At 37.6% G+C, this 13669-nt stretch overlaps 1 protein-coding gene across 2 annotated transcripts; it reads right to left on the bottom strand.

The window, feature by feature from the left end:
• Window positions 1-719: 719 nt before the first annotated feature.
• HDC (histidine decarboxylase) lies at window positions 720-13663 on the bottom strand. Of its 2 annotated transcripts, XM_003209462.4 has the most exons (12): window positions 10658-13663; window positions 9231-9403; window positions 8585-8698; window positions 7357-7479; window positions 6431-6565; window positions 5338-5481; window positions 5012-5078; window positions 4569-4731; window positions 4373-4463; window positions 3120-3218; window positions 2347-2448; window positions 720-2177 (listed from the first exon to the last, which is right to left on the bottom strand). In XM_003209462.4, the coding sequence occupies exons 1-12, from the start codon at window positions 10683-10685 to the stop codon at window positions 1419-1421; spliced, it is 1998 nt and encodes a 665-aa protein (XP_003209510.1). In that variant the 5' UTR covers window positions 10686-13663; the 3' UTR covers window positions 720-1418. The 2 variants fall into 2 exon arrangements, with proteins under 2 accessions (XP_003209510.1, XP_019475012.1); XM_019619467.2 differs by lacking the exon at window positions 3120-3218.
• Between the last annotated feature and the right edge of the window lie 6 nt (window positions 13664-13669).

The following is a 13669-nucleotide window of genomic DNA, read 5'->3' as shown; positions in this document are numbered from 1 at the left end:
GTGTTTTCTTGCCTCATTTAAATAGGGCAAATAAGTCTTTCAGTAATGTTTCTCCTACCAGTTCTTCTTGCATTCAGATTTACTGGTCCACACATTCAACAGTTCAATTATTATCTGATAGATGCAGATGGTTTAGATATCTATTAGTAAAGTTTCAACTTCTGCACCATATGGATTTTTTTTAAATACAATTCTCTTTAAATCTAGAATCTAGAAAATTTAATCTAATTTCTCCAGTTATACGATGACATTGATAAACAGAGCTATAATTTTGTTTTGCAGAGTGCCACTGAATTTGCAGCAACTTTTAAGTGCCAAAGTACAACCACAGAATGAGGCTTGTACATGTCAAAACATGTCTTCAGATTGTATGTCCAAAAATCCATGTTTTATAATATTCATATTTTAAGGGATCTGTTATTCTAACCTTGCCAGGAAATTCTAATTGTTAATATTAGCAAATATTGGTATTTGAAATAAACCATGAGTGTAAGATTGACTTAATGGAACTTATCTAGATATATCTCAGCCTGATTTTAGTTCTTTTAGTTTCTTACCTAAAATCTTTTTGCTCCTTTGTTCTTGAGTTTTCTCTTTCCTAAGCTGCCTGTTCTACAGCAAGGGTGCTTCATCCTCCAGTGCACTGCATCCTCCAAATCTCCACAGGACTAATTCTGACTGTTGACCTGTCCAGTCCTGCTCTTCACTCTAAATAAAAAGTACGTAAGTAGGTACTGCTCTTCCTCAATTAGTTTTGCAAACAGAACACTCTGGGACAATTAAGAGTTAGTCAGATGGAGACAGACACACATGCATAATTTTAGGCCAAAACCATTCTTGAAACACGGTTACATAAAGCGTCCTATGCACTGTTAGCTGACTAGTGCAGATGGAACGGCGGGGTTGCTGTTTTTAAACTCGAGAGTAGAAAAATTGCACTAATGTACAGTAAAATCTCTGGTTACATCATCCTCTTTTCACAACACAGAAGGGATGCTGGCATTGTCTGCACACACTGATCCTCACAGTATTCTAGAGAGTTTAATGCAAGGTATTTAAAAAAAAAAGATAGGGCAAAGGAAATGGAATTTTTAACTCCCTATTGAGGCCAACATATTTTGTCAAAATGTTTCTAGTTTACGATTATCAGCAAAAGTTGGTTTATAAAGCAGAAGTTAGCATTTTCTTTACCACAGTCTACAAACCAAAGTTTCAAGTTATATGTCTACAAGGTTTATTTGACATTTTAATCTATAAATACACATGGTTTTGCACCAATAAAAGCACAGGAATTTTCTCAGAGGTTGTTACCACAACATACATATTGAAGAAAATCACACATAGTATTGCATATGAATAAGCAAACTTTGGTTCTCTTTCTACCTAGACAGCTCATATGCACCAATCTCTTTTACTTCTTAAACGATGGCTTGCAGGGGACAACAAGGCAGCTGAAGACCACACTGAATGCTACACTCCGGAAAGCTTGGGACACTGTAGAACTTAATTAATTTTTTGAAGGCACTTTTTTTGAGCATCATCACCTCTTCGGGTAGCCTAGAAAGAATTCTGGCATTTGCATGAGGCTCCTTCTTGTCATGGTCTGTTGCCTTAGGATTACATTGCTCAAGAAGATCAGTCATTGGCACACTGTTGCAGCTAAGTGAACGTGCTGTCTTTTTCTTGCCTTGAACAGACAAATAACTGAATAAGAAAGAGGTTAACTTATGTTTGGTAACATCTTGTACATCTTCTGGAAAACAATCATCTAGATCCGCTTGACCTTCCACTTGCTGACTGATCACACATGTACTGGGACTCATTTCTAGTTTCTTACGCTGACCTACTATTTTTCTGGAAGGTATTTTGTATTTTCCTTCTTCTATATAGAGCTGAGAAGCATGACTAATAGCACTAGAACTAGACTCAGATATTGTATTAGGGATTTTTGCCTCATCACCAGAACTGATGTGGTGCAATTCATTATGCTGGCTAATGATTTGGGCTGCAGTGTGCTGAATGATGTTCCAGTCTTGCAGAATATCTTCCCTGGTTGTGAACTGAGATGTTACAGTAAAGCGGATGATGAACTTGTCATGAATGGTTGCTGGAATAAGGAAGAGCCTGCCAGAACTGCTCAGTTCTCTCAGGAGTTTTTCTGTCAGACAGTTGGGACCCTGTTTTAAATATGAATAGGAAAAAAAACACACAACTATTAAAATTTCCAGTGTCATCCAAATATCTGCAAGATTTTCAGGATTACAAATCTTACATGAACGCTTGTTCATAGTTCTTAATGCCTATGGAGAAGCCAGTGTAGTCAAATGCAAAGTGTCCCAAGTTTACCTTTAAACGAAACACAACCAGTCCAAGATGTCTCTTAGCAGGAATTTCAAACAGTGGATCACTTCTTACCAAAGATTCAAAGAATTTGGCTGTTTCAGTGCCCTATGGTTAGGGGAAAAAAAAAAAAAGCAGTTACACACTAGTTTATCACAAACCCACTGTAAGACACTAAATTAAGCTGTCAAAAAAAAGAACTACAATCCTCCTTAAGAAGATTCTTCATTCATTTCATGCATGGTAGCAAAGCTCAGACTGACAACAAAACTAGGGATGATTAATGCTGTCTCTATTTGCCCAAATCCTTAACAGTGATCAAGAGTACCTGAGCTAGATATAGGAATTCAAATAAAGTTAGAAATTTGAATGTTTCTTTTCTTAGATTAAAGTCCTGTTGCAGCAACCATTTATTCACAATATGATCTCTTTTATTTACATTCCATCGAAGACTTAAGCCTGTAAAATTTCATAGCAATGTGTTCAGCCATCCATTACATCCTGCTTCCGAAACAGCTACCACTTAAGTTCATAGAAAGGCTCTACAAACTTACTCAGTGATGTGCATTGGTTTATCAAGTTGCTTTCCACTGCCAATTGCTTCCAAGAAAGGTACAGAAAATGTTTTGTCAACATAGTCAATCTTTACATATTACTTAAGGGTAAAATCAGCACACACAGTGAATTTCTATTACTCATCTTTGCATGACTGAATTTAAGAAACTCAGCTACTGGTAAATGAAACAACACACTTATGCTTGCGCTGCTAACGCACATACATGCCGAACATGAGCTTGAAGCTTTTTCACCCCAAATGAACGAATCACAAACCACAGCTTCAAAGAACGAAATCGACGACTCAGTGGAATTTGCCAGTGCTGTGAAAACACAACAGCGTATCAATAAAGTAGAAGCAACAGAAGGACTGTCCCCTTTACCAAACATGGTCTGTTGCTTCAGACCTGTGCTCAACTCAGAAATCTTTACTGACAGAATAAATTTCATATTCCTGAAACATAGGTAAGCCTAGAAAAGAGCCATTAAGGAAATCCTACGTCTTTTTCAATTATTTGCAAAAATAAATTTTTGTCTATTCCCCTTCATCTAAAAGTGGTGTTAATCTATGGAAACGCTTAGAATTTTTAGTTAATTTCTGGCATATTGCAATTAATGACTTGTTTGCAGTCAAAGACTGTTATTAACTTGTGATGTGATCTGTCTATTTACAATTTAAGATTGTGTGTTCACTTCTCTTTGTGTAATTTGTATATTTAAATGCCATCCTGAATATCTTCTCATGTAAATAGCAAGAATTCATGCAGGAAAAAATTCCTGCAGAGAAAATATCACCTACTGTATGGAAAAGAGTGACAAAAGTGTACTTCTAAGGAGCTACCCAATAACATGCAAGGTCCTATTTAACCACAAGAGAGACTCATTGATTTATTTTTTTCCACTCTCTACACACACTCCTAGTGAAAAGCACCATTGATTTCAAGAAAACAGTCATCTTTTCAGGACTTGGGTGAGATCATAGCAGAAACAATTGGCGGTTGAATATTCTTTTGGTTTACTGTATAGAAATCTGCTTTAAGATGGATCTAAAGCGAAATGCTTCAGTGCTCCTATCTCAGTATGTTTCAATCAGAGGAAAACGTAATTCCTTTTACAGCTGTTTCAGAGCCTAGTGTTTACATTGCTTATTCCTTTTTCTATTTTATCACATAGTAGAAATACAAGAAAATCACTCAAAATGCCATCAATAGGAATTACGCAAACAATAGAGTGTACCAAAACAATTCTTGTAACTAAAAAGGTTAGACTAGATCCCCACCTATGTAAAAAATGTGTACTTCAATCTCTATAAATCTCCAAAAGCTTTATTAATTAATCTACTCATGATCTCTGTATGACTTTTTTTAACGTTTTTAAGTAGTAAGACCTCTTGAAAAAATAACTCCAGAGGAATTTTTCAGTCAACATTTGACCATTCTACAGGTAATTTAAAACATCAACTTAATTAAAAACTTACCATGAAATCAACAGCAGCTCCTGAATTGGGATGTCTGAGATAGACGGGGTTAACACTGAAGGTTTGATGTAGCTTGTATTTATCTTTAACCCTATCAATTGTAGAATGAATTATATTTAGAAAAAATTTAGAAAAAAAACGTGCAGAGAAAGACTTAATTTTCTTTTGGTGTTGTTTCTGCTTTGCATTTACTCACCAAAATCCTGTGCAGTCAAAATGAACCATCATCCATTTAGAAGGGTTAAAAGTGAAGGAATCCGCATACTCAATTCCATCCAAGAACAATCGAAACTCAGGACACAGAAATGCTGTTCCTGCATATGCAGCATCAATATGAAGCCAGAGTCCCTCAGCACCACCTGTTGGAATTGAAATTGTTGTTATACAATGAATTAAAGTACCTCCTAAATTAAACTAGTACTTTCCTCTCTTAAAAGCATGCATATGCTTGTGCAGGAGGTGGTCAGGTTGACAACAAAATAAAATGCAAGACAAGCAATTGAAAATCTAGTTTTATTTTAAGGCTAGGGAACCAGAACCACAAAAACACTGAATTCTGACTTTCATCACATGTACGACAACTGATGGGGTTGGGTTTACAACAAAATTCTCAGAAATAAAGGGATAAATGACACTTACAAATTGGACCCAGCTCTGAGAGACTGTCAAATGCACAGACACCAGTTGTACCCAAAGTTGCACAAACCTGGAATGAAAAAAGACTATTCAGATGGCATTTATTTTTTTTTTTATAAATCAATGCAGCACTTAAAAACTTGAAAGGCTATCAATATAGTTAAAATGAAATCAAAGTGTTTTATTTCAATAAAATGTAAATTCTCCTACACATTTTCACCTTCAGTGAAAACATTTTAACACAGCAAAGCTATATCTAAGATATTTCTTATGTTGACATTAAGAATACAACACTGTGTTAATACTCTTAATCAGAAAACTGAACATACAAAGATGGGCACTAGGCCTTTCTTTCTGTCTTCCGCTATGGCTTTCTTCAAAGTTTCACCTCTAAGGGAAAAATTCTCATCCACAGGCAGAAATTTCATCTTCACAAGAGAAATCAAGCCAGCCTTTTCTACAGAAGAATGTGCCTTAAAAAAAACAACAACAAAAAACAGAGCAGTAAGATAGCAAGTTCTGAGCCTGAATAAACGTGTTAAATTATGTCCTTATAAAAGACATTTGTTGCAATAAAGCCATAGATAAGGTAATTCTTGTAATCCAGATTAATATAAGTCTGAAAGTTTGTTCATTGTGAACAACTAAAAGAAATACAACTATGTAATCTCAAGAAACATATATAATTCATTTATTTGGGCATTGGTCTCTAAAATCTAGTAATAGCTGTATTTATCTTGTAAGGGTCATTTATCAAAACTCAAATCTTAAAGGACTCATTACAAATGGATCAGTCTCAGCATCTGCTATCCTCACTGTTGTAAGACAACCTTGAAACGTGTCTTGTTCTGGGCTCACATAGATTTAAACATCTCACAAGAAAAAGCCCTTTTAGTTATATGAAGGGCAAGCCAGCATGAGTGTGACTCCCGCTGCTGTCTTCCACAGGGGAATGCAATTGTTCAGATTAGGAGCCATAGAACAGAATAGGTTTGCAGACAGAGTCACATCATTCTGTAGGCATTTCTCCAAGAACAAACTTGCAGGCCTGGCGTGTGGATAGCAACACTGAGGCCTTGAGTGTGCCTGTCTCCAAATGGAAAGAGGCTGAGAAGAAACAAGAGCATGAAGTAGCATGAGATCAGCACTAGCTATAGCTGTTGAAGTTTCTGGAGAAAGGTTTTGCAGGAAACAGGAAAGAAGTGGAGAAATCAGTCATCTGAGAAAGTCCTTTTCACATTTCTGGAACACTGCAAAATCTCATCTCATGTCTATTTCATTTTCCCATCTGAAGAAAATGGCTTTAGAGTGACTCGATTATGCTTGTATTTTCTTTTTGTACAGTAATACAAGTTCACAGTATCATCTGATGGTCTGCCTGAGACAGAGGCCAATTTATTCTCTTTGTAATTTGCAACCTACTTGATCAGATGCGTAAGCAATGAGACGAGAATTGAGTGAAGACTCGTCAGCGTCTGGCTCAGAAAGCTTCATCTCCAGAATTTTGTTTTTCCGTGCTGCCAGGAGCGCAACCAAGGTTGATTCACTCACGGTGCTCTGCAAAGACATTGCTCATTTACTGCAACATTTTTCTACTTCACTGCTATTTTGCCAGTGATTTAGCAAAATCATTCAAGTGCCCAGTTACCCACCCAGTCTTTTGGTTCTCCTACTGCTTTTCTCAGACACAGTGGAAAGTCACTACCTGTCGAGCAACTCCCTGGGCCAGGAACACAAAGCAAAGCCTTTTCACTGCCACATATTATTCATGTACAGTACTGAGGTGAACAAATAAACCACATTTTTCTTTTGTTCTTCTACAGATTAAATTTAGCATCTACTATAAGCCTAAAGAAAGCTGTTTCTGTAAAGACAGAGCCTTAGCACTGATTCCAAGGAGTACTTGCTAAGACCATTTGAAAGAAGGTGAGGCTCAGATCTTGGATCTTGGGGCTTTCAGAGACACAAAGTCAGCATGAGATAAAGGAAAAAGAATATATGTGGATGAGGACTGCTAGGAGGACAGTGACAAGTCTTCTCCTTTAATTATGCAGGAATCACTTCAGTGAAGCAACAGACAACCAAATCTGATTATCTCGTTTATCCTTAAGTCTGTTCACAAGAATACCTGCTCCTAACCTATAACATATTAAGGAATAAAAGCAATAGCAATTCCTATTCCATTATCATCTAAATATAAACCTAAAATCTGGAAAAGAAATGTCAATGTTGGAGTTGTTTCCATTTAGACTTCATTGATTTTGCCTCAAAGAAAAATGATCACTGAGAAGGAAATTACTTGAGTGCAACCAGAAACGTTGAATGGGACTAACTCTGATCTCCTTTACCTGCAATACTCCTCCGCCCACACTATCAGGATGGTGATGCAGGAATTTATCTGGAAGGCCCAGCATTTTAGCCAGCCAGTCCATCACATTCATTTCCAGTTCTGTACAGGCGGGACTGGAAGCCTAGAAAATTAAACAAGAATGAGGCTGTAAATTCACTCAGCAAACAGCAGGAGTTTAAGCCTTAGAGAGTACGCCACACGCTACATTTTAATTCATAGCTATTAACATTTAACTGCCTTGGGAGAAATCTCATCTTGATGCAACACACAGATTACAAGCTTTGTAACACTGGATATATAAACAGCTAACCCTGTAAAACTATGACTCCTACCCAGCAGAGCACAATGCTATTTTAATAAAAATGATGATATTGTTCGGTGAGTTCTCTAACATAGACCTCAATGTTGAGGTTGCAGAAAACTATTTGAGGCAAAAATGCATAATTGCAGTTCAGCACCACTGCTCACAGTCCCTAAGCAGATCCATCTTCCAGCTAAGGTGGGTTTTTAAAGAGCAGCAAAAGATTGAAGTTGTTTTGCAGTGTCAAGCTTATGAAAGAATCAGTTTATGTGAGTTTACATTACAAACTTAACCGAAACAAACAGAATTACAAACTAAATAGAGAACGTGGAAATGGACACTTCTGTGTATGCAATGAGCTAATCTGATACAAGTACACAGAGACTGGAACCTCCCAGTTCTTACAGGTTTACGGGCTTTACTGCTTTCTTAACATGGAGACACATATTTAAGTGTGACACCAAATACTTAGACATTATGGGATAGGCCACCAAACATTCTATTTTAGAAGGAGAAAAATAGAAAATGTGCTTTCCCAAATGAGCAGGAGAACTGGAATGAAGCCCAGCCTAGCTTGCAATCAGAAGTGCTGGTTGCTCTACTGTCTGCAGCGCTTGTGCAACAGTCTTAGTACTGAGATTAAACGATCAGGGAACAATGCTTACTGTGAGATATGCAAATAATTAGAAAATAGACTTTTCTAAGTGGTATATTTTTTCATTCAACTCTTAGTACTAGGCAATATTTGCTCTTATATATGACTTTTTTTTTTTTTTTACAAGAGACATTTTTCAATTACACACAGCTTACAATGGTCTACAGTAAAATTTATACTGACTCATAGAACCAGAAGGAATGACTGGAATCTCCATAATATACACAGGAGAAGAATTTCTAAAGTAATAAAATAAAAAGAGTAATTTACCCAAGTGAATCCCAAGCAGTTAATTGCATCAGCCAGCATATCTCCAAGGAGCGAAGGCCAAGAAGTAAGAGCTGGGAAGTAGGCATGCATGTGTGGACTTTGCCAATGAACCACCTAGAATGAAATTATCTAGAAGTCAATTCTGAAAATGTGAGAAAATTCTGCACAAGATGTAGTGATTAGTGTCTGTTTCATGATGGGAGAGGATCATAGCAGCATAATATGTGCAATTACAGAATTGCTATCAGAAAGCTACAGAGACAGTATCAACAAGAGTGCAGCACTATCAAATGATAAAACTGTGTCGTTATTAGATAAATTCCAAATTATAGCAAAAGCATTTATCTGAATTTAACAGGCAGACAAAGATTGTGAACAGGAAAGAATTGAACAACATTGCACAACAGAGTCCAAAAAAATTTACCCTGACATGGGGAGTCTTTACAACCAAGCTGCTGTTGCTCATTTTATCAAAGAGCTTGTTTTTAGCTATATACCACAATTACATAGCCTTCCTCAGTACTCCTGAAAGAGCTTGTACACTGGTCACCAATGTAAGCATGCATCTAAAAACACATCCTGCAGAACTTGCGCATTCCCAGGTTTTAGGTATTTACCCCAGTTAGTAATGATTTTTATTTCTTACCCCAGGCATAATGATCTTCTCTATATCTCCAAAGATGTTGTCCCAGCTATCTGGGTCCATTGGGGCAGAATCCGGCAACTGAGCTCTCATGTAACCTGGTTGTACATCAGGAGTCACTCGTCTCTCTCTCACATTGCTCAGGTACTGGCAAATGTAATCCACCATCTCTTTCCCTGGAAGAAGCAAGCCAATGCTTTGAGTTTAGATTGTGAGAAAAGCAAATTGCAGTACTAGCACATCATGCCATCTGTCAGGAACACTGGACACAGCCTAAACTGTTGCCAGCTGATGGCGAGAGAGAAGTTTGCATTAGAAATTACACCCTACCCCATCTATTAACAATTTTAAAATGGATACAGAATTTACAGAAGAAATAAAATGAAATTCTACTCAACATTTGGTTCAGACTAGTCCTATGAATCATCATTTAACACTACATGGTCCACTAGTGGAAAAAAATAATAGTCTGTATCTGACAAAAAACTCATTACTTGCCTATCTAAGAAAATAGAGCCATATTTCACACTACGAGTCTCAATTCAATCTATTATGAACCAGTCTTATGAATTAGTGTTCCTGTTTACCAGGGAGCATGCACATGGCACCCCACCTATAGGAGCTGTATGACTTTTGGAAGGTTTCCGATTATTCGGAGCAAACTCTCTTCATTAGGAGAAACACCGGGCAGCAATCAGGAGACCTGAAATAATCTCTGGTTCTGTGACCAGATAATCTAGGGAAACTACTCAAACTTTATGCCTTGTCTATATTATTAGTCCCAACTAATAATGTAGGGACACAGCTTCTGAATTAGACTTTATGGAGACTGAACAGATTCACAAGGTTGTCATCGCTCAGTAGTTCAAATGTACTTCTAAAATAAGATCATGATGCAAATACAGACCGTTTGATTACAGACGGGATAGATTTTCTTACCTACAGATAAAATGAAAACATACAGAAATGCAGTTCACTTAATGTGCCATTCTTCCCTATTATTATAGCATAATCCCTTTTGCATCCTCTGAGAACAACTACACAGCTCCATGTCATTCCTCCAATTACGAGGCAACCTCCTCCAGCCGTGAGACCAAAGATTGCTCCCCATCTCCAGAACTGTTCAGTGTCTGTCAGGGAAGAGCCATTGTGCATAATCCCTTCACACAAGTTTATTTAGAATCATGGCCTTTAGGCTTTCCCACAATATTTCAAATGTAAGATCAAAAAGTCTAAGTCCTCTACTGACTCTAAATCTGTTAATTCAAACTGGGACACATCATCTCCACTCCAGCAGATGTAAAGCTCCAAGGACATGGGCAGTTAAACAGTTCACAGCCCCCCCTCATTGCTGGGTACCACCACAGCCCTACAACAACTCTTCCTCAGAGGCAAATGCTACCCATTTCCATGAGCAGAGGATCACTCACCTCTCCGTCTGTACTCCTCAGGTTCCATGCTGATTCCTCCTAGGAGCTCCTCTGCACGCTTGGGCTGCAACCTCTCAGGGAGCTGTGGGCAGACCAGTCTGGAGCCCTGCTAGCTGCTCACCCTTTATAGCTCTCTTTATCTCAGACTTGCGCACAAGGTTTAACGCAGGCAGGTTATTGGTGTTTATCTAACTCCTCCCAATGGAGGGCTTTTACAGTCTCTTGTACATTCTCATCTGTGCTCTTTTGATGTATAAGATAGTACATCTGTGAGATGAACTGCCTCAGCTCCAATTCTTTCTTGTTTTGCAAGCATCTTTCAGAAGACAAGCAGTAATCCATCATAGATATTACGGACACATTAACATCAGAATCATGCAAGAGAAGGAGCTGAAGAGCTTTAAAAAACAAATAAAAGCAGCCATATTTCTTCTGCAGGTTGAAATCTGCACTAGCAGTAGTCATTGTAACAAAGGGACCAGCACATAATTTGGACACTGCACTTTCGAGCAGGTATGGACTTAACAATAAATTGATTAATTAATCTAGAATTGAGTTTCCCAAGAAAAGAACATCTTCACAACTCTTCATCGTCAGCTCTGTCACACTCACCTTGTTGGAAGGAAAGGCATTACAAACACTACCAGTTCCAGACCTGTGATACAAAGCAGTGATTCTCTTTGTGCAAATTCTGCCCTTGCAGATCAGACTAGGTTACAGTTATACTCCTCCAGTGATACCATTCTACAGTGCTGAGCTGGGGAAACACAGCTTTGCACACCGTGCTTCTTTTCTCACATATAGTATGCACAAGCACTGAGACTTGGCCATATATTTCCAGAATTCCTTCAAGTCCTCTACCTATATTCTCAGTTTGAAGGAATAGCCAGAGTCTCCGTTGTTCCAGTTTCATTTAGAACTGAAAACACATCCTGACCTGTCTTTGGCAGCAGAATCTTTGACACTTCGATGTGGAGCGCTAACCATCTTCAGCAGAAGCAACTGACTTGCTCTACACTGATATCAGGCAGTCCTGGGAAAAGAGAGAAGTACGACTTAAACATCTTAATAGTCTAAACGACTGAGCTCTAGAAAGAAAAATGATTATATAGAATAATATACTCTTATTTTTGATATTTCCCAGGCTTCTGCTTGTGGCTGGTCACTGCTGGGGACAAGGGGGACAAAGTGGGCAGACCCTTAGTCTGTACATCACAGCAGTTCCCACATTCTTGTCATATGGAAAGGAACCAGCTCCCAGAGCAGCTCAATTCAGCCTGAATTCTTCCATCATTCTAAAAAGCTGTTACATCTTCCCGCAGCATACTTTCTGTAGAACAGTGTAAAAACCTTTTCAAGTTCATCCTGCGATTATATATTTGAGAAAGAGCTGTTTCAGAGATAAAAAGATGCTGATACACACATCAGATTAATATACTGAAATTAAGAAAGAAAAAAAAAAAGATAAAGGCACTGAAAAAAGTGCAAGAGCACACAGAAACATACCATATGCATAGTCACTTGTTTTATCTCTCATTCCTCAGGAAACATCCAGAAAAAAAAAATTAACAAGACACTCCCAATACTTCATATGAATTTCAGAACATATCTTGCCTGTACTGTTACTGCTTTCATAAAGGGGAACAAAGGAGGTGGGAAGGAGCTGGCAGGATCTAGTAAAAAAGAGCCCAGTGATCAAAAACCGTGACTGTAGGTCATTATGAGTAACGAATACATTATTTTCAACAGGAAGCAAGTCTGATCAAAGAAAGGTGACAGCTAATTACAGTTGATTTCAATTTGGAACAGCAAATAAGAACCAATACTTTTAACAATGTTTTCAGAGCTGAAGTACACAATAAATACTCCATGTGACATATATCCTATGTCTTTTGCTCAAGCTGACAGTTTGACTAGGTTGGCTTTTCATTCAGTAGGAAAGAGAATAAACAGGTCCTGTTTGGAGCCAGAATAAGATTGGCGATAACGGATTACAGGTAGGGTAAATATTACTGGAGATAATCTGGTTTTGTTTTAGCTACCCTGCACCTGGAAGGATTTTGTTACAGACCACGAGGAATAGAATATTTGCCCACAGGAAGCAGAACGAATAGAAAAGGTTCTTTTCATTGTTTGCTGCAAAGGTCAGTACTGTCAAAACCGTGGGAAATTCTCCATGTGGACGTGAACATTACCACTATCACCACTCAGGCTGATGCTGAAATTCTTATCATTATTAAGAGTTCAGAGAGATTAAACTGTAGTTAAGTTTGTGGGATGTGAGGACACAAACATTATTTTCATCACGGAATAATTCAGTTGGAGCAACGCCTAACCAGCACTTTTAAGTTGATTAACTTGTTCCTGCATTTGCTAATGACATAAAAGTTAGTTTTTGAGAAAAGCCTAAAATACAGTAATATCCAATCAGTCACTGCTGAAGGCTTGCTTCAAGTTGTAATACTAAATTGAGTACAATTATATATACTTGGAAAGCAATCCTACTAAAAACTACCAGCACAAATTTTCGTTTGCTACAGTCTCTTGACTATTTTGGGATCACATTTTCCAAATGGGATCCAATTTTCCAGATTCATACCAATGTTAGGGTTTTTTCCAGAGCTGCCAATTCTACAAACTCAGTCACAAGTTTGAAGGAGGAAGATTTACTTTGTATGCTATAAAACAATTCTTTCCCCACTCTTCCCTCCTATCTCTGAGGATTAATTTTCTAAGATTTTTTTCAGATTTTTCTAAAGACGTAACATATCAGTTTTGACCTTCCAGCACACACACAAAACAGAAATAGAATCGATTCCCCACTACATATATGTGGAAAAGATATTTAATTGTAAAATAGAAAAAGTAGACCAGAGTACAGTTTTAAGGGTAATCGTCCTGTATACAGTATAGGTAAACTAGACTTTTTGCTTAACTTTATATAAACAATTCCATAAAAGCAGTGAAACATGGAACAACAAAGCAAAGCACAAAGAGTTTTATCTTACAAAA

This window comes from Meleagris gallopavo, chromosome 12 (genome assembly GCF_000146605.3).
Source record: "Meleagris gallopavo isolate NT-WF06-2002-E0010 breed Aviagen turkey brand Nicholas breeding stock chromosome 12, Turkey_5.1, whole genome shotgun sequence".
Classification (NCBI taxonomy): Eukaryota; Metazoa; Chordata; class Aves; order Galliformes; family Phasianidae; genus Meleagris; species Meleagris gallopavo.
Note: the sequence above shows the minus strand (reverse complement) of the source record. Positions and strands in the feature narration are given on the sequence as shown.

What these genes read in the sequence shown, in the direction of transcription:
- HDC (XM_003209462.4), bottom strand. Translation starts at nt 10,685, where the DNA reads ATGGAACCTGAGGAGTACAGACGGAGAG. An exon ending in TGGGCGGAGGAGTATTGCAG is followed by an intron (nt 6,566 to 7,356) that starts GTAAAGGAGATC and finishes ATGTCTTTGCAG; the next exon opens with AGCACCGTGAGTGAATCAAC. An exon ending in TTTGACTGCACAGGATTTTG is followed by an intron (nt 4,464 to 4,568) that starts GTGAGTAAATGC and finishes TACAATTGATAG; the next exon opens with GGTTAAAGATAAATACAAGC.